Source organism: Struthio camelus, chromosome 4, assembly GCF_040807025.1.
Source record: "Struthio camelus isolate bStrCam1 chromosome 4, bStrCam1.hap1, whole genome shotgun sequence".
In the NCBI taxonomy this organism is placed as follows: domain Eukaryota; kingdom Metazoa; phylum Chordata; class Aves; order Struthioniformes; family Struthionidae; genus Struthio; species Struthio camelus.
In genome coordinates, this window is record NC_090945.1 from 5714620 (window position 1) to 5738242 (window position 23623).

The following is a 23623-nucleotide window of genomic DNA, read 5'->3' on the forward strand; positions in this document are numbered from 1 at the left end:
CTGTTTCCAGCACCCTGACCATGAAGTCGGCCAGCCCTGCTCTGTTGCTCCCCGCACCCCCAAGTCCAGTATGTTGCACGTGACCAGAAAGGAGGAGCCCTGCCGTCAACTGCGTTAACCCCAATGGTGTCAACGGGTCACTCCAACCCTGTGCATTTTGACTGGGCCAGGGAAAATAGCCACAAAGACAATAAAGCAAAAGACAGTCTCCCCAGAATCACTGTATTTATTTTCCACTCCAAATCAAGCCATGCCCGTTTTACAAAGACTTTGCTGTCCAGGCAGCTGATTCATCTGAAGGCATTTTGAGACACTTGCACACTTTTCCCTCCCAAGGAAAACTTTTTTTTTTTTTTTTTTTTTGGGGGGGGGGGGGGGGAGGAGAAAATTGGCTCATGGAATTGGTTGCAGAGAAGACGCACTGCCCAGAGAAGGCAGCTGGCTTCTGTGCTTCAGCTGCCACCTCTCAGGCTCCTCAGGCCCACCATTTCAGCGCAGTGTCACCAGCTCTTCTGCAGAAGTAGGGTGAATGGCAACCGTGTTGTCAAAGTCGGCCTTGGTAGCTCCCATTTTGATGGCCACAGCAAAGCCCTGCAGCATTTCGTCACAGCCCAGCCCTTGCATGTGCAATCCCACCACCTTCAAAGAACAAGGGAGATGGTGCATTCAGGAGGGTAGGTGGGTAGGCAGCCCTGCTCCAGCATGGCTGGAGCCCACAGGAAGTCCAAACTTTCTCCCGGCCCTCTACACGTGCAAGTTTTGCCAACAGGCCTTGCTCAACTTGAGGCCCTTACAGAATAGGGTCAACTCCAGATCTTTGGCAACTGGGAAGTGAAACATTTACTGCATCTAAGCCCTTCCACAAGGAGCCCCAATACTGTCTTCCTGGAAGCGCCCAGCCAGAGCGTTTTCAGGATTAAGGCTACAGCCAGTAAACGCTTCCTTTTAAGCCTCTAAGACGCTCTATTCTCTAGCAAAAGGCAAAGTCTAGACTAAATATCAGGCTTGGTGTGGAGGCAGGTGGATCCAAGTTAGGTTCTAACTTGTGCATGTCAGAGCAGATCACACAGAACCCTTCTGGCCCTGAAACAGGCCAGTAGCAATTGTGTACACAGATAAATACTAGTAGTCAAACACAGGGAAAATATGACAATCAGTGGTATTCCCAGCAGTGTCCCTGCGAGGGGCCCTCATCTCACTCCAGCTGACAGCTAGACAGACATAGTCGAGGTCTGAAGGACACCCCAGTCACCTCCCTACAGCACTCAACCAGATCCCCCCTAGCCCCTCACGCACCTTCTCTTCCTTGCCAGCACAAACCAGTTTCATGACACACTTAGTCTTCCTTTTGGTGACCGCATGATACATGGGGGTAAATGAAGTGCTGTAGATCTTCACATTCTCTTTCCCATGCGCAGAAATGGCTTCATCTGCAAGAGGAGATACTGCGCATCAGAGAGCTGCAGCGTTACAGGGTATACCCACAAAGTGTTTGAAAAGATGAGTCAAAGGGCTTTTTCATAAGACTTTGACTGAGGACAGCTTTCTGGAGCTGAGAACATTTCCTTAATCAACAAAATAGTAAACTACTTATTACCGGAGTCACTCTGAGCTTCAATTTCCTTGGCCTGTTTCTGTAGTCCATCGGGTCCGTCAGTGTAAGTATCATGGACTCTCAAGCAGTAGTTTAAAGACTCCAGACTTCCAAAAGAGATCCAGCAGCTCTTCTCCAAAAACCAAGTCCCTTTATTAGGGACTTGTCTCTGGCCTTCCCTCAAGTACCCTTTTGTGGGTTTGCATCCCGATTTCTAGCTAATGGTATGGTGCACAATTTTAGCAGTAAAAGAAGGAGTGCTCCTGGGCAGCAAAGGTACTCTACAGGAAACTGTGCGACCATCCTCTGCTGCCACAGGACCACTGAGCTAAATGGCTAAAGCTCATTACAACACCATGCATGGATTTCTTTGCATTTTGCATTTCTTCGGTGCGTTCTCAAAGAGCTTATGAGCTTCCACCCCTCGCCATTTACTACAGGTGCCCCTTGCAGCAAACAGTTCACCTCTTCCCAAGGGGCATCCTGAAATAAAAGACAAGCTACAGTTTGGCTAGAAAAACAAGCATCCCCAGGAAGAAATTCTCAGCTCTCTCCCATGAGTGTGCTGGCTGAAGCACTACCTGTAGAGCAAGGAAGAGGAATTGCTCAGCAAACTGCAAGACCCTGTCAGGTTCCTGTTAAACCTCAGCTGCCAATAGCTCAAGCTCAAACTAACATTTGAGCTCAGTCCATGGAAAAATCAGATGCTTTTTAAGTCAAACATGCTGTTAAAGCAACCATTTCTCAGCATCTACCTCAGATGTGATGCCCAGAGGCAATTCTACCCCTCACTCCCTTAAAAATCAGGGCTTGGAGAACTATCAACACAGAGCAGGAAAACGAAGTCAGAACAGCACATCCGTCCCATCCCTACCTTCGGTGAGGCCCACGGTCCCAATGGGCGGGTGACTGAAAACGACGGTGGGAATGTTAGTGTAGTCCAGCTTGGAGTCCTGCCTGCCTTCGAAGAGCCTGTGTGCGAGCTTTCTGCCGGCTGCTATCGCAACTGTGGAAAGGGAAACAAGAGCCTGAGGCACAGCCCAGCTCAGGCCAACGGGAACCTGGTGGCAACGACCAAGGAGGCGCACACACATGCATGCATACATGTGCACGCACAGTAAGTTTAGGCAGAGGAAAGCAGAAGAGACTCTCCTTTGCAAAGTCATCCTTGTCAGGCTCTGTCACCACCAGGCCTCCTGCAGGAAATCCCTCTCCAGTTTTAAGCTCCTGAGGTCACAGTCTTGCTGATCAGGTGTGATGATGCGAGCAAACCTTTCCTCTCAAGGGCAAGGAACAGCAAGGTGACAGCAACACATTACCTGGGGTGAGGAGGGCTTTTCCACAGACGTCCCCAATAGCATAAATCCCTTTCCTCGTGGTGTTCTGGAACTCATCGACCACAATGTGACCTTTTGCATCCACTTTAACACCCTGCCATTAGAAACAGCGACGGTGTGAGTAGACACACAGAGCCCTGGGGAATATAGTGTGGCAGTTTGAAGGAAAGGTTGGTCCCAACAGCAACCTACAGGTCCCCATCAGGAGGGAGAGACAGAAACATGCAAATGTTTTGTGCCCATGCACACCATCAGGAAGCTCTATAAACACAGCCCAAACCAGCATCGAAAATGTTTGTGCCACTCACAGCAGCAGCTGCCTCAATTTTAGAGCCAGCTCAGGGCCACAGCAGGAACATAATCCTGCTGCAAGCTCCAGGTGGAGAAAGCGCTCTGTAAGCCCAACATGTGCAACAGGGCTGGGCCACTACATGCTGACATCCTCAAAACAGGGAGGGACGTGCTCCCATCTCACCACTCGGTCCAGGCAAAGCCCTTCCGTGTTTGGGACTCTCCCAAGGGCCCATAGAAGGCAGTCCACATCCTGGATCACTCTAACCGTTGGCTTACAGCCAGGCATTGAGGACGTTACTGTCACATCCAGCAACCCACCAGGGGACCTCGTGACTGTCTTGACCTGTGGGGAAGTAACAGCCAGGAGACAAGGTTAGAAGGTCCTGATGGCTTCTGTGGATGATCACCCTCTCTTTGAAAGAAACTGTGCAGTTTTGCCAGAGGAAGCTGAAATTGTATTCCCCATGAGCTCAGAGATGTCAAAAACCCTCTTTGCTGCCTTGTGTTCCTACTCATCTGTCACAGTTAGTGTGACAGACCGTTCAAAGGCTGGGCCAACCTCCTCCCCCGCGAGGCGCAACAGTGGCTGCAGAGGAAGTGGTGCTTGCAACAGGCAGGCTACTTGTGAGGTGACACAGGAGGTTGCACAGCACAGCCAGGGCTGCTGGCTGCAGCCAAAGCCACCACCCCACAAACAGTACGCAAAACGCAAGCTTTTCCTTCGGCACATTGCCAGCGCCCCTTCCTTGCGTCTCACGTGCAACGCGGCAGGCCAAGAGCTGTTTGGCAAGTCCATACCAGTGCGTGCTTCCACACGTCGACCCCGGTGTTCTCCAGCTCCTGGGTGCAGTTTGAACTGATCAATGAGTCAAACGTCCGCAGCACCTGGGCAGAAACCCTTATCACTTGGGGATGACAATCCATGTACAGAGGCGCTGGCTGACAGCCCCATCCATTGGCGTTTCCCTTCTATCTGTGTTCTTGCCCCATTAAGTCACAAATGTGTTGGGATGCTTCTGGCTCATGATGCAGTTTATTTCCCCCCCCCCCCCCCCAATTTTTTTCCAGGTTGTGACCTGAAATAAAGTTAAGGGAAATCGGGCCAAGGGTACGCACTTCTACATAGATGCTCTGCACAAAGGTTGGTGTTGCACACACTCGACAGCACATCTACACTCTTGCTTCTCTCCCAGAAGCACCCTTCCTGGCCCATCCCAGGCTCTCATGCCACTAAGGACCACTGAAGAGCCTAATGACATCTTCATCTACATCTCCATTTTCACCTTCCTGATCCTCTGATTCTCCCTAATCATCATCATAAAACGTAGAAAAGTAACTAGCCCTCCCATCTGACAGCACACCTGCTTTTGGCTGTTCCCCTTGGATCTAGCTCCACATGTTCCTGTTATGTATCAAAACACTGAAACAGCAAGTAAACATGCAAGAGGGCCCAAATATGAACTTTTCCTCTCTTGCTCTCTCCACATGAAGCTTTTAACACTGCAACTTGAAGCAACGCGGAAGAACCAGTCTGCAGTGTGGCACTGTGGTATTTCTACACTCGTGCTCACTCAGACCCTCCTTCCCAAGGTCACGTGAGAAATCCTGATGCCCAGGAAAATACCCAGTGATTCTGCTCTGACCAGAGGCCTACAGCGCTGCCAGCTGGCTAGCAGGCAGCCGCAGAGCGCTGCGGCAGGAAACACTGCTGGGGATCGCTAACAGCAGTACCTTGTCATGACGTATCAGCAAGGAGGACTTGGAGCCCAGAGTGGAAAGGATCCCTGCTATTTCTACTGCAATGTACCCAGCACCAACAACAACGCTGCGCCTGTGAAGAAGCAATGATACCATGCACACACGCACAGCTTTACAGTAACACTTTCAACCCAAACTGACAGTGTGAGGCCCTTCCCAGAAGCCCAACTCATCACAGGTCTTTGAAATGCATCTTTGTATCCTCCTTCTCCTTCCTCCTGCTAGTGCTCTGGTATAAGAGGAGGGAACCCATCTCGCCCTCAAGCTGCCTGGCACTCACAGCACAAACTTGCCATTTCACCAACCGCACGCCTCAAGGAAACCAACTTGGGTGCTGATCATCTCGTGTCTCTACCACATTGCAACACAGGGATTTCTAGTGTTGCAGTCATAGTCTGGGCTGGCTTGCATTCCTGTGGCTTTCTCAAATCACACCCTCACCTTCCCTCCCCCAGTGCAAGCAAAGGAAAGAGGAAGGAGGGCGGGCAGCCAGAGCTGCATGTTGTGCTGCAAGCAGGCAGGGCAGGGCTGAGGTGCTGCAAGCGGAAGTCGGCACACTGTGCTCAGGCAGGCAGGTCATCCCTGGGTCATTCAGAGGTGCTGAGACCATCCAGGTGCTGCGCCTAACACTGAAGAGACTTACTGAAATCTGACAAGCACCAGTGCCAAAGGCTTGGCAGTTTTTTTTCTGCCTCCAAAACGCAGAGACACACCAAGGGGATACTCCCAAGGACGGCAGTTCTGAACAGCTCATGTCAGGCAGTGCAGCAGGTTGAGCCTCGTAAAACACGAGACCCACGCAACCACCAGGCTCAGAGGCAGAGTCAAGGCAAGCCGAAAGGATTAGCGCAAGCTTGCAAAATGAACCAGCTGGAGACGCTGAGAAGTCACAGAGCACCGGGGACCACCTCCCTGCTCAGAGGAAGAGCACCACTTTACCTGGGCAGCTCTTCAAGATCAAAGAACCCATCGCTGGTGATACCCAGGCTGGCACCTGCAAAGCAAAGCCAACTTTCACGCACATCAGTATAAGCAGCCCTCCTGGTAGGAAGCTTCCCCAGCAGCCCTGCCCACTTGCTCTGCTTCTTACTTAAACCTACATCTCCTTCAAGCACTCTGACATCAAGGTCAGCTTTGGCTGATCTTTCTTTGGAAGAAGTTTTGCCTAGAGAAGATATGTGCACAATATTGCAGGGTTGGCAGGAAGAGGAAGAGTTTGAAGAGTGTGTTTTAACCACTTATCTCCCAAAATCCCAGCTGAGTGGAGATGCTGAGAAAGCTCTCTCCCTTGTCCTATGCTGTAACAGGCCAAGAATCTTTTGCAACCGCTGGCTGTCTTTCGAGTGCTGCAGTCAAACACAGAATCGGGTTTCAATGCTCCTGGCCTTCACTTGCCCACTGTTCGTACTTGACAGCCCCAAACGTCCCGAGAATAACCCCAAGCACAGTCTTTGCAGTAGGCTTTGGTAGACCTCTTTGAAGGCAACCCACAGATAAGACCAAGCAGGATCTTTACCATGGACAAGTTCTCCGCAAATGCAGGAGGCTTTCTAAAGCTGAATAATTTCCTTTTGAAAGATGCAAAGCAAGATGCAGCCCAAGTGCCATCTCTACCCTGCAGTGCTTGCACACTGTAACATTTCTTGCATCATGCAAAGACTTACCAGGAATTTCACTTTCAAGAGGGACTGATGGTTGCCCACCAGTAGCTACAAGGATGTGAGGAGCTGTGTACTTTTTACCATCAACTTCAACTGTAGGCTCTGGATCAGCCGTAAACTTTCCATAGCCACGAATGATTTCAATGTGAGCCTACAGAAATAATTGCAGGGAATCCAGTTATTTTATTAACCACAGAACTAGATGCTAGAGCCAGCTAATGAATCCTTCCTGCCTATGAGTTGCCCAGCTACAGAAGATAGATGAAAAAACCTGGAAGGCTGAAAAAGTGGCCAAAAAGGCATATTCTCCTGCTCTCTGGATCAGCAGCTCCGTTCCTGAGAATGGTGACCCAATTGATTAATACCATGCAATATCGCAACAGAGGCATCACACTCCAAAAGCCCTCTCCAAGTTGAGTCCTTATCTCACTGCTTTCTCAAACTGTCAGTCTGTCTCCCAAGCATCAGTAGCTTTCTAGAGAGTTAACAGCGGCCTGACTGCAGGCCATCAGCACACAGCAAGGCTGCAGGAGTATCTTTACCCCTTCCTCCAGACTGGGCATCGAACGGTTTCCTTGCTCTGCTTTGCAGAGGGAGAGCTCTTAGAGCAACCAGCTACCCAAAAACGGGCCCTCGCTCTCGTTCTGATCCCAGAGGGACAAATTCCACAGTTACTGCAATAAGAAACTTCAAACAGAAGCTCAAACTAAAAGTCTCAGCAATGCTCTTGTGGGGGGTCTGAGAAAATGCAGGTACACAGAGCAGACTCATTCCAGGCTCAGCTCACGGAACAAAAGTGTACTCACCTTGTTTACATTATTTTCGTAGATCTCGTTCAGGCGTCTCACATAAGCATCACGCTTTTCTTTAATAGTTCTGTAACAAAATACAAGTTTATTATCACTACACATGTTCGTCCTCTCCTAATGAGCATATAGAGCTTAGCCAAAAGATTCAAATCCCTGCAGTACGCGGCACACAAGCCACAGGATAAAACAGATATTAGCCATCCAACAGTCATTAGCTTTCCCCCTCACTAACACCAGGTTTTCATGTCTTATCTGCCTGTTAAAGCTTTCTCCCCCACCAGGCATAAATGCCAAGAAACCATCTTTTGCTGAATCTTTTCAAAAGACTGTTTGCCACCCCTCTTCCAAAACACAGGATTCATGTGCCAGTCACATTACCAGCTCTACTGCAAACCAAGCTCAGCATGTCCACACCAAACTTCAAAGCAGACAGGAGCCTGACTTCTGTCGGAAACATGAGCTGGTCACCTGTCCCTGCTATGGGGATACAGCACCGAACTGCAGATGCTCAACCTTTGCTTCCCAGAGGATACACCCGAGACCTCACCCTGGCCCAAGGTCACAGGAAGTGGTTGCCAGCAGACACAAATGCAGCAAAATGTTTTCAGGAGAGTGAATGCAAATGGGCTGTTTTCCAACTCACCTCCAGTTAAATTTGCTGCCAGCCACCTCAAACCCGTAATCAGCGTGATCATGGATGAACTCCGCGTGAACTGCTGTGTTCCACATCACCTGCTCGCACAAAGAACAGCATGCTCAGCGCACCAACAACCGCAGCGCTACTTGCTTCAGGACAGACAAGTCGGATCAGGAGGAACAGTCTGATCTCCAGAAAAAAACAACATATGCCTGAAGGGCCTCAATGCCTGCCATGACAGCCCCCTAGAGTCAGTATGGGAGGGTAATCCAACTCCTGCTGGCTCTCAATGCCCCTTTACAAGCAGCACGATACATTTCTCCTCCACTGGCATGTACTGGGGCACCAAGGCCACGGTTTTTAGCTCTGCTGCAAGGCAGAGATGCATGCAATCCTCACAAAAGCACGTGGGCAAATGACTTGATCCTACAACCCAGCCCTGGGCACCTGAGACACCATAAAATCCACATGGCTCAGAGCACACAATTAGGCATCTTAAAACAACAACAACAACAAACAACCAAAATCAGATTCTGCTCTAAGATCCTGCTCTGGTATAAACTCGCAAGAGACTGGAAGTCTGTGAGCCAGGTTTGTCCTCTGAATCAATCCATCTGCAAAGCACATGGTACACAAGGACCCTGGAAAGGCTTCTCTGGTGGCTTCCCACATACGCATTTTTTTTGTAGCGGTACAGAAACACCCGCACCTGAACGAATCCAAGGCCGAGGCGCTGAAACTGACCGCACAAGCTGAAAACAGCAGCGAAAGCACGCTTACCTTTTTGGGGACACATCCAACATTGACCTACGAGGGAAGAAGAGCAAGTCTTAGCACGCTTCAGCTCTGAAAGGCAATGCTCTGGAGAGCACCACGCATCCTCTCTGACAATCCCACAATTGGCACCAAACCCAACCCCTCTGCCTAGCAAAATAAAAGAAAGAAAAGAGAGGCAGGAACACGTGTTCTCAGAGGAGAAGGCGGCTGTAGCCGTATCTGGAGGCTCCATATCTCCTAGTTTATCTTTCTTCACTTCCTTGAAGCGCAAGGCAGGTGTAAGGTCTTCGAGAACAAGGTGCTTTCTCGTTCAACCGTTTAAAGGAAGTTTCGCCGAGAGAGCGCAGCTCAACACTCGTTTCCTGTGCTTTCAGGCCGAGCGCGGCCACTCTTGCAGGCGCAAAGCTGGCTCGCTGTCCATATCCCTCCCTTCCCCCCCCCCCCCCAACCCCGCACCCGGCAGAGGTCGCAGCCCAACCCCGGCGCAGCGCGGTCCCGCCGCACTCACGCAGGTGCCGCCGAGACGGCGCGGCTCGATGAGGGCAACGCGGGCGCCCAGCTCGGCGGCGCGCCGTGCCCCCGCCAGCCCGCCCGACCCGCCGCCCAGCACCAGCAGCTCGTAGACGGCCGCCGCCATGGCCGCGGCTGCAGCGCCTCCGCCTCCCGCCGCGCCTCTGCCTCGCGCCGCCCCTGCTCCCGCCCCACCGCATCGCAGCACTGCGCCGGGCGCGGGGGGGCCGACAAGGGCCGAGTTTATTCGTTCCGATACACCGAGGCAAAAGCACTTCCATGACCAAGATACGGTTTTGGGAGCGGGGTGGGGGGGAACCGAACCAAACCGAAACAACAACAACAACAACAACAACAAAAAAAAGGAAGGTCAGCACAGATTGGGAACGGAGCTCGGAAAGGGAATGCCGCCCTCTCCCACCCCCCCCAACCCCCCCGGAGTTGTTCCCTTGCTCCAGTTAAGTCGGTCGCCTTTCCATAAAGGAGAGTGGCAGGTTAAGAAGTTAGTGTCCCTTAAAAAATAAACTCCGAACGCTACTTCATGCCAGTTAACCACTAGAACTAAAAATTCACAAAGAAGCATAAAAGGAGATGGAAGTGTTAGAGTTATCTTTTCTCTCCAAACAGTCCAGAAGGAAAAGAAAAACAAAAAACCCCCAAAAAACAATGACTACAAATACAGCAGGCAAACTGACTGTTGGACTGATTGGTATAGGATATATAGTGTTGTAAGGAATTCAGTCTCAAGTTGTGCTAAACACTCTTCATCCTCAGTATGGCACATTTTGGTCCATGATGGGGATTTTAAGCTGAGACGAACCCCGATTTCTTACAGAAACGTGTAAATATTGTTGCTCTTTAAAATGCCAGGTGTACTTCCTTCTACAGAGGTTAGGAGACATTTATAGGAAGTAGTCTGGGGTACGACGGGTAACATGAGGCTCTCCACGACGAGGTGCTGGGTCAAACTGAAGGCTGTGAAAAAGAGAAAGAGATCATTTCTCCCCCTCCACGCAAGGTATTTTTAAACACCACAGTACACACAAGACGCTCTCCTGCTGCTATCGCTTCCTTACCCCCAGCTGCTCCCACACAAAATGGTTCAGACCTCCCACAACCCCACATCTAAATCCAGGGGACACATGAGGTCCCAAAAATGACAACTGGTGGGAGGCCAACTCATCACCTGACAGAAATTCTGCTTACGCAGTGAACGTTTCCACAGCCCGTCTGTGCTTTTATGGGACGTCAGCTGAATGCAAAACGCACCCTCACAACCCTTTACAAAGCCCAGTGCTACAAAAAAAAAAATCCACAAAACAAAAGAAAAAATGATCTTCACTTCTCCAACAAGTTTGGGCAAAGGAGTGATTAAAAGAACACAGAAGCTCTAACTGTTCAGGGAGCAAGGAAGATGAGGCATGCAGTAGTAAAGAGCTTTTAAGTGCTCAAATTGCTGCTTTAGATCATCTTACAGGTAGAGTACACAACGCTAAGCCCAGACTGGCTTAAGCAGCTGGCTTTTCACAAAAGACTCCCTTTGAAAAGGATCAAACTCTCTCACCAATGCAGAGCTCTAATTAAACAGGGAGAGAGAGAACGGCTTGAACCAGGTTACTTACAAGGAATATTTTAAAGTGTCATCTAGTTCCATGATAGCAGCCTGGTTCCCACAACGGTAGCAGTAATTGGGCGCGCTGAAAATGGTAACCACGTTCCGATCGTGGCACCAATTATAACCCTGACGGAAAAAAAAGGAAAAAAGGTTTCTGTTAAATCTCTGCTCTCAGTCCAACCTGAATTCCCTCTCAAGGCCTAAAAAGATAAAAAGGCATTTGTGAAACAGTACCTTTTTAAGTATTTCCAACTGACTTAATCTTCCTTTTACAGAACGCTCTACAGCAAGAGCAAGCTGTAGTTAGATAGAATAGTTTAAGCTTTTTGCTACACAGAGCATGTAAGCCATCCGTCACTTGTGTGTTCATCCTTTTGTACACAAGTTATGGATTATACCAGAGAAAGAACCAGAGGGGCTTAGATAAACCTCCAGATTTCATTCACCAAGTATTACAATTCACCAGCTCGCATGCGAGAGGCTTCTGACACACACTACTACTATAAAGATCTACTTGAACCAGATTTAAAAATAAGTCTGCTCCATTGACCCATCTGGCATTTTTCCAGTAAGGCATACAAGAATAGCCTATCAACATTCAAAATTATAGCTTAATCCCTGTCACATCTGACTGCTCTCTCTTATAGGACAGCCTATTTAATACAGCAGTGGAGGAACAGTCAGCATTTAAGTAGATTATTACTTCCACACGTGGTATATGACAGGATCTCTTCGGCGATTTACTAGAAGGGTGGAAGAAAGGGCAGAACATCCCTTTTACTAGGTAGCAGGTCACAGCACAGCATTCCACTTTGCTTGTTGTTTTCACATGATAAAAAACCCCTCTTAGATATGTGCCTGCTCAGCATTTAGGTGTTAGCGTCAACAAACTCATCAGTGGAAGATCAGCAGTGGAAGCGCAGCACAGAAAGCACCTGCCATACCTCCATGACAAGTTGGTGAGCACGGGAGACCAGTGTAAGACCATTGGCATGGTTAAATGTTTCAGAAATATCTTGCCCAAACGTGTAGCCAGCACCTCGAGGAGATATACCCCAGCCACCACGGTCATCCGGATCTGACCATAACAGATCACACATGGGCCCCTAGGAGAAAAATCAGCATTCTTCATTAGATTGCTAGACAGTCATAAAAGTCCCCTTTTAAAACATATTTTATTTGCAGCAAAAAGACTCGCCAGCGTTTTTTTCTATGCACATAACCCACAAGTGTTATATATCCTATCATCAGCTAGTGCATCAGTCAACACCCTTTCACAAGGGAGTATGTATACAGCTGATAAAGAAGTCCATGTAACCAGAAAACCGTTCCCACCTCCTTCTCCATGCACACTTCAGCTAGTGCAAGCAACATGAAGATACTGACAACAAATCCACATTCTCACTCCTGTAATGAGGCCTACGTGAGAAGGCACACAAGTCCAAAGACAGGCAAGGGGCTAATTACACCTGCCAAGTTGCAATAAATTAAAGAAAGAGCAAGGACCTGCAGAAGGCTACAAACTGCTCATGAGACGGATGTTTAGTCTTCAGCAGCCCTTCTGCCAGGGGACTTACTATTTGTTCGATTTCCTCTCCTAAACAGTACTGCTAGACTTGACACATTGGAAGCATTCTGGTATCAATCTTCTAACAGTCACAAGTGAAGCTTGGTGGCTTTTTTTTCTGAATTATTTAGGAACTAAGTGCCAGTAAAAACACCCTACCAACGCAAGCCTGTTCTTGTTTCCTGCCTGCTGTTTCAAGCTAAATGGCAGGTACTGCACTGACCACACGTGGAAGTCCTCAGGAAAACCAGATTTCAGCACACAGATATGCAGCAGGGGACTGTGGAATCCACCGAGCAACAAAGTATTCACTAACATTAAATACACTTAAGAGCCCCACTAGGTAGCTTCCTAGAGCTGAGGAAATCCACACAACTTATTTCAGGCTGTTGGAAGGTTTGAGCAGACCTTGCTGCACGGTCCTTGGTGTTGCACCCAAGAAGTGCAGTGTTCCAGGACAAGCAGCTCTTTAGCAGACGTTCATGTCTCTTAGTAAGCCCCCACCACTCCAACAAGGCCGAGCCATCTGCTACCCTGGGCCCTCGGAAGGGGGCTTCTCCAGTCCAGGTCTTAGGTCAGCATCCCCCAGCTGCTCCACACCAGCACATCCCACAGGGTCCCCCCAGCTTTGACAGGCCCCCAGAAGGGAGGGCTAGTGATCCACACAGAACAAGAAAGGAGTAGTGGGGGAGGAGGGATGGCGACATGACACGGTTTCACACGACTGCAGCTTGTTCGCAAGCAAGTCTGTGACCAGGATGAAGGTAGTAAGCACTCTCCCCTGCCAAATACAATTCAAGGCAGCACAACAGTCAAAAACAGCTGTGAAAATCCCACAGCTCTCTTTCTGCAGATTGCTGTAATTGGAGCATATTCACTGGGATCCGTTTTGCCCAAATGAATGTTAATCTGCTCTAGCTCTAACAAAGGCAATAATCTGCTGCGTAACAGTGTATCTCACTGTGTAAATGGATTTCAAAGTGAGGCTGCATTTGCACTGTCAACTAACAGATATCTAAAATTAAAATACATTTCCTTTCTTGTTACCTCATGTGGAACTTCCTGCAGGCGGTCCAGAGCCCTGATATGATCCAGTGTATCTATCGATGGAGAGAGGCCACCATGGAGACAGAATATCTGTTCAGGGAAAAAAGATCAATCCACTCAGTTAATTTTGTTACTGGAAGACTCAGCTCAGAAATAGCTATGTGAAATTCTTATCATTCTTTTACAATCACAATCTTCTTACTCTCACAGCAGAGGAACCAAATTTAATTCCAGTGAAAGGGAACAGAACTAAAAAGCTACATATCCCATATAAAGATCAGAGGAGCAGCAAGGATAGTATTCCTCCAGCTTTAAGACTATCTTGCCTCACAGCAACAACTCACCTGTAACAGATCACATAGGGCCTCCCACTTGTTGGGCAGTCATTTAAAATAAACCCAACGTGTAAAACCCCATCATTCCTTAGCAAGCAGAGGCAAAGGCCTTGCTGCTCCATCACCTTGAACTAATACTTCACTAAATTCTTCCCACGATCCCCAATAAGAAAATGAGCTTCAAAGAGTTTCGCCTACATGCTAAGGGAGCCTGCTTGAGACCGTTCATGAACGGGTTTCTCCTAACGGAAGGCCGAAAAGCTTACCTGACCATCTACTAGAGCCGTAAGAGGAAGATAGTCAAACAGATCCGTGAAATACTTCCAGACATTGGCGTTTCCATACTTCCGCAGACACTCATCATAAAAGCCATACACTTGTGTAATTTGTCTGCTTTCGTGATTTCCCCTCAGTATTGTAATGCGTTCTGGGTAACGCACCTATTGATGAAGAAAACACTTTTTAGTTTTATTATTTTTTTAAACATAAGCATTTTACAGTTAACATGGAGGGAAACACTAATGGAAAAATTCAAGTGGCAGGCAAGCATTCAGCTCCTATATAAAAGCACGTGTCCATTAACATTCAATTTTTATGTGTCTAGCTCAAGCCAACAGCAGCGTCAATTCCTCCCCGCTAGGCGGTCTTATTTAAGACCGTTTAAAAAAGTTGCCAGACCATACCTTTAATGCTACTAGAAGAGTCACTGTTTCCACCGAGTAATAGCCTCTATCCACGTAGTCTCCCATGAACAGATAATTTGTGTCCGGCGATTTCCCACCAATTCTAAAGAGTTCCATAAGATCGTGGAATTGACCGTGGACATCCCCGCAGACAGTGACAGGGCAACGTACCTCTTGCACATTTGATTCTTTTGTGAGAATTTCCTTAGCCTAGCAAGAAAAAGACATTTAGGACTAAGAGGTGAGAGGCTCCTCCATAAGCAGATGCCAAAGTTATTCCATTGTGTTCGCATTGCAACTCTGATTTCGCTCTAGTAGCTCAAGCTGACTACTGGAAAAACAGGTTGCTGGATAAGCAAAGACAAAGTGCATTCTACAAATTGCTGTGGAAAGAGATAAGTACGTTTGTTACCGTGAGGCCAGGTCATTAGGATTTTATTAGTACTACAAGCAACAGCAAACAAATTTAATCTCTGATACATGCACTAAAAATTCTTGGCAGACTCAAGATCAGCTGTGCTGGAAATGTTGAGGCTGGAAAGGGCTTGAGTACTACTAGAAGGCAAACTGTGCCGTAAGACAGAAAAAGTCACAAAATACTTCAAACAATAAGGAGACTGTTGTTTCTTCTGGAAATCGGCTTTCCCAAAGCTCAGCAATTCATTCAGTTAGACTCTATCCTCAATTAAATACTTCCCCTCTCCAGCCCCAGGCCTTTACTGAAGTACAGAGAGCTCTTCAAAGAGCTATAAATTAAGCAAGTTATCTCTCAGCCTCCCCTAGGATTAAGGGGTATGAGCTCCAAGACTTCCATTGGATATAAGACTTCTATCACTCCTGGGGTTCACCCACAAATCCTGTGCTTTCAGACTTTTTTTTTTTTTTTTGAAGTGCACACAATACAAAACACTATGCCAATATGTTCCAATAGTCTCACAGGCATGTCTTCAAGCACAGGTGTTTTTTTCTGTAAACATATTAGTCCCTTCATAGATCTCTCCACCTACACATTCAACAGAACTCAAGTCTGTACGTCTCAACTAACTGAGCTGGAGTCAAAGTCAAGTGCTCTTCAGTTTCTTGATACCAAGAAGCTTTTACCTCAAGAACCACAGCTGTCCATCCCATGTCCTGTCACCAAGTTCAGTGCCAAACTTGCATGAATAGAGAGTAGTCAATAATCTTGCTCTCTACTCGCAGGTCAGAAACACCTGAGGAGATGCTGAACATCACCCAGGCGACTATTAAATAACTCTGTTTGCAAAAGCATGCATAAAGGTACTTGGTACTTACACTAATAGGAAAACTATGACCTCTTAGGCATCTCTGAGAACTCGCCTCACTTGCAATGATGCACTGCATACATAAACTCCCTCCTGCCACGCTTGAGACTGGCTACCATCTCAGTTGCTTGGCCGACTGCTCTCGAGTCCCACGCAGCCACTTTTGCTGGCAACACAACAGCAGGCTGGAACACCTCTTCTGCTGCCACGCTGAGCTCCTCTTTACTGCCTTCTTCCCCTGGGATCCCTCTGGATTTCCCCCATCACTGCGTACCCGTAACGCAAACACGCTGCCTGAAAACCAGGCCTTTGCAGAAGCAGATCTGTGCCATGGAAACAGTACTATGAACAGCTTGTTTGTTCTGCATCTAAGTCAGCTCATCGTGTGATCACAGAGCGGAGACGTTGTTAGGGAAGGCTCCGCGTGAAGAAGTGACTTGTCTGGCAGAAAAGCTGGGCACCACTAAGGCATCAGACCAGCTGTGTTACTCAGCAGAACAATACTGAATTGTGAGTGCCTATTCAGTGGATTCTGGGGTGGCCCCAACTCTCTGGAGGTGCTGCACTTACTCACAGCAACACTATCTGAAAGAGATAACGGGAACCACACGTCAGCAAAGGGAGCCTTTCTCAGCTATTTCCAGCCATTCCCGGAATGCTTGCTCACTAACAAATCAAAACCTCCTTTGGAGAATGGCAGATCTCATCTTGCTTATGCTACTGCAGAAGTATTTCTAACCTTAACTTTACTAACCTTGCACAGAAAAATCACTCTGTGTGCCAGAGGCATTTCTCTAGCCCAGGGCACTTTTAGCCTGTCAATTTTCCAACCCTTTTCCTAGCACAACAGTTCAGAATGTCTAAAGGCAGGACATAAACCTGGAAGTGGAAAGTGAGAGGCAATCTGAACATACGGAGCCACCGCCAGCTTCATAAAACCTACCCAACGGGTGCCAAAATGACCATGGAGGGAGGGAAGGCATCCCTGGACTTAGTCATCTTTTTCTACACCCAGCAGTTTCTCTGCTAATTACAGCAGCAACATGTGGCCTCTCTGCATTACCTTATTGTTGTTATCAAATACCACATCTGTTTTGTTGCCTCCACCTCATCAACTGATGCAGATTAGAGCTCCAGGCGCATCTGAAGCACAGCAAACATCCACGAATAAGCTCAGTCCAGGCTGGACAAAAGGAAAAGAAGATCACCAGTGCTAAGCAGCCGCTGGCAGGTGATCCTCTGGCTATTCACCACCAAGTCCCTCAGCTTAGGATGACTGAGGTCCCACCTGCCATTAACAGTAGGAAGAGCTGGTTACTGAGGACACCCTGGCTCCCTGAGGGAGCAGGTCTTCTCATTCAATTGTAAAGTTGCCCCTTTTGCCTCTTTCAAGGAAAGTGCACATTTGGATAGAGTGACTAAAATCCAAGCAGACAAGGGCAGCATACACCTGCCACATGCAGAACAAAGTACGTAACCCCAGGGACTGCACGCTGACGCTCAAAGATATCTGCAGCAGCTATTTCCGACTTGATAACGTGGAGTTTATCTTACAGTTCTGTACTGACTGGGAAGTGCTGAACACATTGCATCCTTGACTGCTACAGCCCTACTAGAACTGCCTCTGTTTATAGGGGGACATGTCTTAAAAGCACCTGTGCTGCCTTTTGAGAGTTTCCACCCTCTGAAACACAGATATAAACACAAACTGTCACCAAACAGTTTCTCTCTGTGCTCTGACATACGTTTTATAAAAGAACAGGTAGGAGATTTTTGTAAACTGGAGTTACTTCTGTAACCACAGATGTTAGACATTTTTTGCCTTTTCAGATCATGCATGCTGCTCCTTTCCCTTAGGCATAAGGAGAAATACACTTACTTCCAGTCTCTGGGGAAGAGACACAGGATGCTGTACACAGATATCTCACGTACTTCCTAATGTCTCAACCATACCATTATCCTCCATCTCGCCAACCCGCGCACAAACCCTATGCACCCATCCTGAAACCAAGTACAGGTAAAGCAGCACAGAAGGAAGACAGAAGAACTCCTTTCGTGCAGTAACGGGTCCCGCTCACTCACGTCAAACGCACACTAGGAAGCCTGACCAGCACGCGACTCTTGTAGATGCTCCTAGTACCGAAACCTCAAGTTTTTCCTTGGCAGAGAGGAGGAGCTAGCAGCTGAAAGGTGGCAGCTTCTTAAGCTGCCTGCCAGCTGTTACGGTTTAGCCTCCTTTAGCTGACTCTGTAGACAAACATACATGCACAGAAAAAAGATCAAGTTTATCATTTTAACACTGCTGAGCTGGTTCATATCAGAACTGGGAGGTGAGCTGGCCATGCAAGTTCACTCTCACATGCTTTTTCTAAGGTAGAAAAAGACCTTTAAATTCTTAAGCATCATTAAAAACACCCCGGCATCATTAAAAAAATGCAATTAACCAGTGCATTCTGCTTGCACATTTCAGTGTGTAGCGCTAACATTGAAATAAAAAGACTTAAAATGATAAAAGCAATGTTACAAAACAAGTAAGAAACTGACTCAAGTAAGCTGTCCAGCATTATCATCATTTACTTAAGACAACTAACTTTCAACAGTAATTGGTACATTCTGCTAACCAAAGAGACTAATTGTTATTAAAAATTACTTAAAGTCATATTATAGCACCTTTGTTTTAGAAAATTGTGACTGACATCTTATTTTCTCTAAACAGGGACCCCAATGCTTTTGGATGAAAACTGCTGTCCAGGCCAGAATGAACAAAAAATATCTAAAAGCTCCCTATTAAGTAAAGCTACACTAAGCACAATAATTAAAACGTCTGCGCCGAAAATTAGTTTGAAGAGCAGATTATTTGTCAGCCGTCAGCTTGCCATCTCTTCCCAATTCCCATCTCTTCCCAAATTTTGCATTCTATATATCACCTCTGTAGCCTGGAAAACAAGCTTTCCTGTTGTCCAAACCTTAGAGCAGCGTGGAGGCTCAAAGATACATGCCCCAATGGTCTACCATGTCTTTCCTTGCAGGAGGAAACAGAGTTGTCTCTGGGCTTGAATAGAGCTCCTTCACGCTCCACTCTGAAATGCGAGTCTCAAAGCCATCGTGGGGACTAACATCAGGATTTCGAAGGAAGCTAACCTCTCCATGATAGACTTAAGTCCACAAATATTACACTTTTCAGATTTGGCTGCAAGAACTGTGTAGTCTGGTTCCATGGGCAAGGGGATCTAACCAGAAGGCAGATTTTCAGCCTCAGGTTTTCTGCAGAGAACAACAAAGACCCCAAGCACCTGATCAGCATACAGGACCAGATTTTGAGAGATAAGAGAAGCTCATCTCCTTCCGGAAGATTCATTTATTGTGGGATGACCTCAGTTTGATGCGCACAGGCTTTTAATTCAAGATCTGACAAAACAGCTACAGAATTTCTGATCAAAATTCAGTACAATAGTCATTTGATCAGCCGGAAAGCTTGGAATTAGAACATCAATTGGTGTGCCGAGGCTATTCAAATCTCACAGATCCCCAGGGAGTTTGGCTAAACAAGAATCATTGGCATGGTAAATATCAGTTAGAGTCTCTCCAAACTGAGAGCAGAAACTGGAGGGACGGGACTATCCTGCTCTTCTGCAACAAGGCACCAGAGGATACTCAACAGCCCCAAGAGTGACCCAAAGCAGATTGTCAACATGCACTCATGCTTGTAAAGGGATCTGGGCTAGCGTACCCTAGGAAGAATTTCATCACAGGAGAGATGACATGCTCCTGGCCACAACCCAACGCAACACTTGGAATTTAATGGTTTGAACAGCATCCAGAATGCTACTTGGCTTCATCATTCATACTAACTTCACCAACTAGTGCAGAAGAGTTTACAAGCTCATTCTATGAAAATTTTTAGGTAAAAAGATCTCAGCGGGCAGGAGTGTCATAGGTATGTGCCAGTAACAGCAATATTTCCTACAGCACCAACTAGCTCGTGCAGCTTGGTTTGAAGAATCAATTTACAATTACCATTCAATAACTGTGCAAGAAATGCTACTCTTCATCAGCTATTAGAACCCCCCAACTCCCACTAATTCACAGCACAAAGCTCTCGAGTTGCTGGCAGCAACAAGACCGTACCCCTTCTTCCATATAGAAAGAAGAATTAAAAATGAGAAAAGGAAGCTGCAAGGAATGAGATGGTGATGGACAACTGTTCACCAGTGTTTAGCAGAGAGCCTTTTACTTGCCTTTTTTTTTTTCCCCACCCCCTTTTATACTCAATGAAAACATTTTCTCCTCAAGGCAATTAGAATTAGGATGGCGCTCTCAACTCTCTGACCTGCATCAGAATTAACTTGCTGGCCCAACTTGAACTTTAAAACAAGAGGTCTGCATTCAAAGATTTCACTGTCTAAACTCGGGACTACTTCCTATTAAATTAATCCAACTCCTTGGCCTTTTAGCCTGACCTAAGCTACCCCAAAACACAGCTTACAGGGGGCAGCAATACCTAGGCAAGTTTAAAGGCAGTTCCCTACAGCAAGCACTACCCTGCTGGCAGTACCCATGTTAACAAGTTTAAAGATAGCATGAGCACAGATGCAAAAGCTGTCATTGCACCTCCGAGTGAAGTGCAGATATAACCCAAGACAGAACTCCAGGTCTTTACTGCCTATTCGGAGAGCGAAAAACTGTTTTCACAACCTTCTTCTATAGGGAGTCTAAGACAATGATGTTGAATGAAGTAGTGTGAGATGCAAGGCATCTGAAGTCATTTCCCTAACATGCTGGAACATTTCTCTCATTTTTTGCAAGCTCCAGTAGTAATCAGAACCATTTGTCCTTCTACTACCATTTAAATGTCAGCATGATTTTAGTTAGATTTCATTTTCAAGACCAGCAGAACCAGAAACAAGCGCCTTCTTATTTTCTTTAGATGAAATCCTGGTTAACCGCATAAACAACATAGTTACAACATAATTTTGGCGGCTAATGCATCGAGGAAGGTGAAGCCATTCAACAGAACATGATTTTACAGGTGAAAATCTTCAAGACCTCTCAGAGTGAAGAATAATTTGGCAAACCCTAAGCAAGCCTAGCTATGCCCACTCCTTTCCTCATTACTGACCGTTATGCCAGCAATTAAAAAAAAACTCCAAGGCTTTCAAAATGTGCGTCACTTTTTATTTTATTAGTATTTTATTTTTTACCACTTAGCTTTAAACCTTCCTGTCCTTTTACCATTGAACACTTTCACAAATTTAAACCAGAGGCATGAGGTACTTGGTCATTGTACTTGACCTTTTAGAAATGAGTCACACAAGAGGGAGTGCTTAAAGTAAGTTGGGCAAAGTTTGTATGGGCTTCTCCAAACACTATCACAGGCAAACAAACCAAATTAGCTTTCTAGCAGAGCTGCTTCACACTGAAAGCATACCCAAGTACTTACACGCTCCCCTCCACCACCACCTGAATAAGATACTACCACTCCCTGAAAAACTTAATAAGCAGAGTAAGACCATTGCAGAGCATTTACTTGACACACAAGCTATTTCAATCAATTATCAGCACCTTTCCTGAATACTAGGCACTGTGATAGGTTACATTCATTTCAGAGAAAACACGCCATGCGCCACAGCTTCAGAGTTCTTACTGGTCATGCGGATGACAAGCGCCCCCTTCATCTCCAGCTATATTCCCAACTCGGTGCCCTAAGCTGCCACTCTCCCTATTTACTGTATACTGTTACCACAACCTGCTGGCATTGTTCTTCAGCTTTTCCAAACACAGCAACCACAGCTGCTTAACTAATGACACAACTAGAGACAGGGAGAGATGCCCTTTATCTAAACGCTTGCTGGTTAGAACAGCAGTTCCCAACCAGCAATGCTCAAAGCAGGGCATGGAAAAAGCTAATAAATTCTTTCAGGTTTATTAGCTGGACTTTGCACAGGAAATAGCACTGCCACCAGGAGCTCCTAAGCCCTCCTCAAGATACCTATTCCCCAAGCCACTGCTGTTGCTCCTTGCTGCAGCACCAGGCCTCCTCACCACATATCCTCAGGGCTGGTGCAGCTCTGTGAGAAGGCAGCAAGCCATAAAGCAAGCGGACAGCCCCAACATGGGATAAAGAGGGAAGAGGAGAGAGAAAACAGAGGCCAAGATGCCTATTTAGAAGTCAGAACTGCTGACGAAAGCACTGAGCAGGAAGGCAGAGCCCAGAGTCCTACACAGCCTCTGCCTGCAGCATTCAAACAAACAGCTCCTACTTTTCCAAAGGGCACTTTTGGCACGTAATGAGCTTGCAGCGCAGACCCTCTCTATTTGTATCGCTGTGGTAGGCTACCAGAGACCTGGGAGAAAAAAAAAGAGCTACATTTCCAAAGTCTGCACTGAGATATTTAGTCGCTGGTTGAAACCTGTTGCCAGGAACAGGTATCAGCAAATAAAGCTTCTGCTTCCAAGAGAACCGAGCAAGACATGCAGGTAATGCGTAGCAACGTGAAGATCACCATCAACAACATGACGGTGAAAGGAAGGTTGAATTACTCTACCCCATATACCTCAATTTTTCAGTCAATTCAGGAAAGGAAGCTGAGAGCTTCCCCTGACAGCCTGATGCACAGCAATGCTCTCTGCTAGTTAGTGAAGTAAGAAGCAAGTAGAAAGAACAATCTTTGCTACTGAAAAATGAAGAGGCCTGTTTCAATTCCTCAGCTTTCACCTCTTGTGAAAAAAGAAAACAAAAATCCCAACAATTTTCATTTAGTTATAGACTGTTGTACTGAAGGAGTCTTCACAGGCAAGTATTTAACTCCTCAGTCAGAACTCAATGCAAGCATAAAGACATAAAATCTCTTGAAAACCTACACTGAATAAGCCCAAACAGGAGTCCACCAAACGACTGTTCGGAGAACAGTCCTAAAAAGCAGATAAAGTCCCTTATCCGACCCTTTCTTGTTCTATTTTAGTCCCCTCCCAACAGCTTGAAAGCTCTCTGTTTAGGTCACTGCTACAGCGTATCTCCTGTCACCCTCTGTCTGCTTTCCTATTATTACTCATCAGATGTCACACAAGTTTTCCTCATGGATTTAGGGCTCCACGTTTTAGCGCGGGGCGGCTTTATACGCTACGGGAGATAAGGGAAAACCGCAACACGATGCCCCCAAAATACAGTAATACCCTCTTCCCCGTACACGCGACCCCTGAGCCTCCTCAAGGGGAAGACAAACACGTAAGGGAAGAGCCTGCTCCCTGCGGGCAACCCGGGGCGTGGAAAGCCGGTAACGTCGCAGCCGCTCCCCGCCGGCCCGGGCGCTCACCTTCTCGCAGAGGCTGCGGACTTGGCTCTCGCTGAGCTGCCGGCACTCGTTCAGCTGCTCGATCCATTGGTCCAGCTCCTTGGCGAAACCCTTCTCCTCCATGGCGGCGGGGCGGGGCGCCGGGAGGAGGAGGAGGGGAGGGGGGAGCCGGGCAGGGCCCGCCGAGCCCGCGCCCGCCTAACGGTCGCGGCGCAACGTCCGCGCCGCGAGGCCTGCTCCGCTCCCCGTAATGGCGGCCCCCACCCGGCCCTGCGCACTTCCGCTCCCGCCCACCCCGCGGGCCCGCGACGCGCTTCCGGGCCGCGGCGGCGCACGCGCTCTCCCCCCTCCACCACCCGCGCGCGCGCGCGCGCGCACCCCCCCCTCCGGCGCGAGGCCCCGCCCCGCAACGGTCGCGGGGGTA

The 23623-nt window shown here is 47.6% G+C and overlaps 2 protein-coding genes across 2 annotated transcripts; both read right to left on the minus strand.

Moving 5' to 3' along the window:
* Nucleotides 1-211: 211 nt before the first annotated feature.
* On the minus strand, nt 212-9548 carry GSR (glutathione-disulfide reductase). The gene is made up of 13 exons (XM_068941178.1): nt 9376-9548; nt 8871-8897; nt 8097-8185; nt 7451-7520; nt 6648-6795; nt 5923-5977; nt 4957-5056; nt 4024-4110; nt 3407-3568; nt 2914-3025; nt 2469-2600; nt 1297-1430; nt 212-639 (listed from the first exon to the last, which is right to left on the minus strand). The coding sequence occupies exons 1-13, from the start codon at nt 9502-9504 to the stop codon at nt 490-492; spliced, it is 1395 nt and encodes a 464-aa protein (XP_068797279.1). The 5' UTR covers nt 9505-9548; the 3' UTR covers nt 212-489.
* Nucleotides 9549-9595: 47 nt separating this feature from the next.
* On the minus strand, nt 9596-23547 carry PPP2CB (protein phosphatase 2 catalytic subunit beta). The gene is made up of 7 exons (XM_068941179.1): nt 23221-23547; nt 14625-14834; nt 14208-14381; nt 13607-13696; nt 11937-12098; nt 11000-11118; nt 9596-10352 (listed from the first exon to the last, which is right to left on the minus strand). The coding sequence occupies exons 1-7, from the start codon at nt 23320-23322 to the stop codon at nt 10280-10282; spliced, it is 930 nt and encodes a 309-aa protein (XP_068797280.1). The 5' UTR covers nt 23323-23547; the 3' UTR covers nt 9596-10279.
* Nucleotides 23548-23623: the final 76 nt, after the last annotated feature.

Coding starts and splice junctions, on each gene's coding strand:
- PPP2CB (XM_068941179.1), bottom strand. CDS start 23,322: ATGGAGGAGAAGGGTTTCGCCAAGGAGCTGGACCAATGGATCGAGCAG. Junction 11,119..11,936: donor CTCACCAACTTGTCATGGAG/GTATGGCAGGTG, acceptor TTTTTCCGTCAG/GGTTATAATTGGTGCCACGA. Junction 10,353..10,999: donor GACACTTTAAAATATTCCTT/GTAAGTAACCTG, acceptor TCTTTTTCACAG/CCTTCAGTTTGACCCAGCAC.
- GSR (XM_068941178.1), bottom strand. CDS start 9,504: ATGGCGGCGGCCGTCTACGAGCTGCTGGTGCTGGGCGGCGGGTCGGGC. Junction 6,796..7,450: donor ACGAAAATAATGTAAACAAG/GTGAGTACACTT, acceptor TTATTTCTGTAG/GCTCACATTGAAATCATTCG. Junction 5,057..5,922: donor GATCTTGAAGAGCTGCCCAG/GTAAAGTGGTGC, acceptor GCTTCTTCACAG/GCGCAGCGTTGTTGTTGGTG.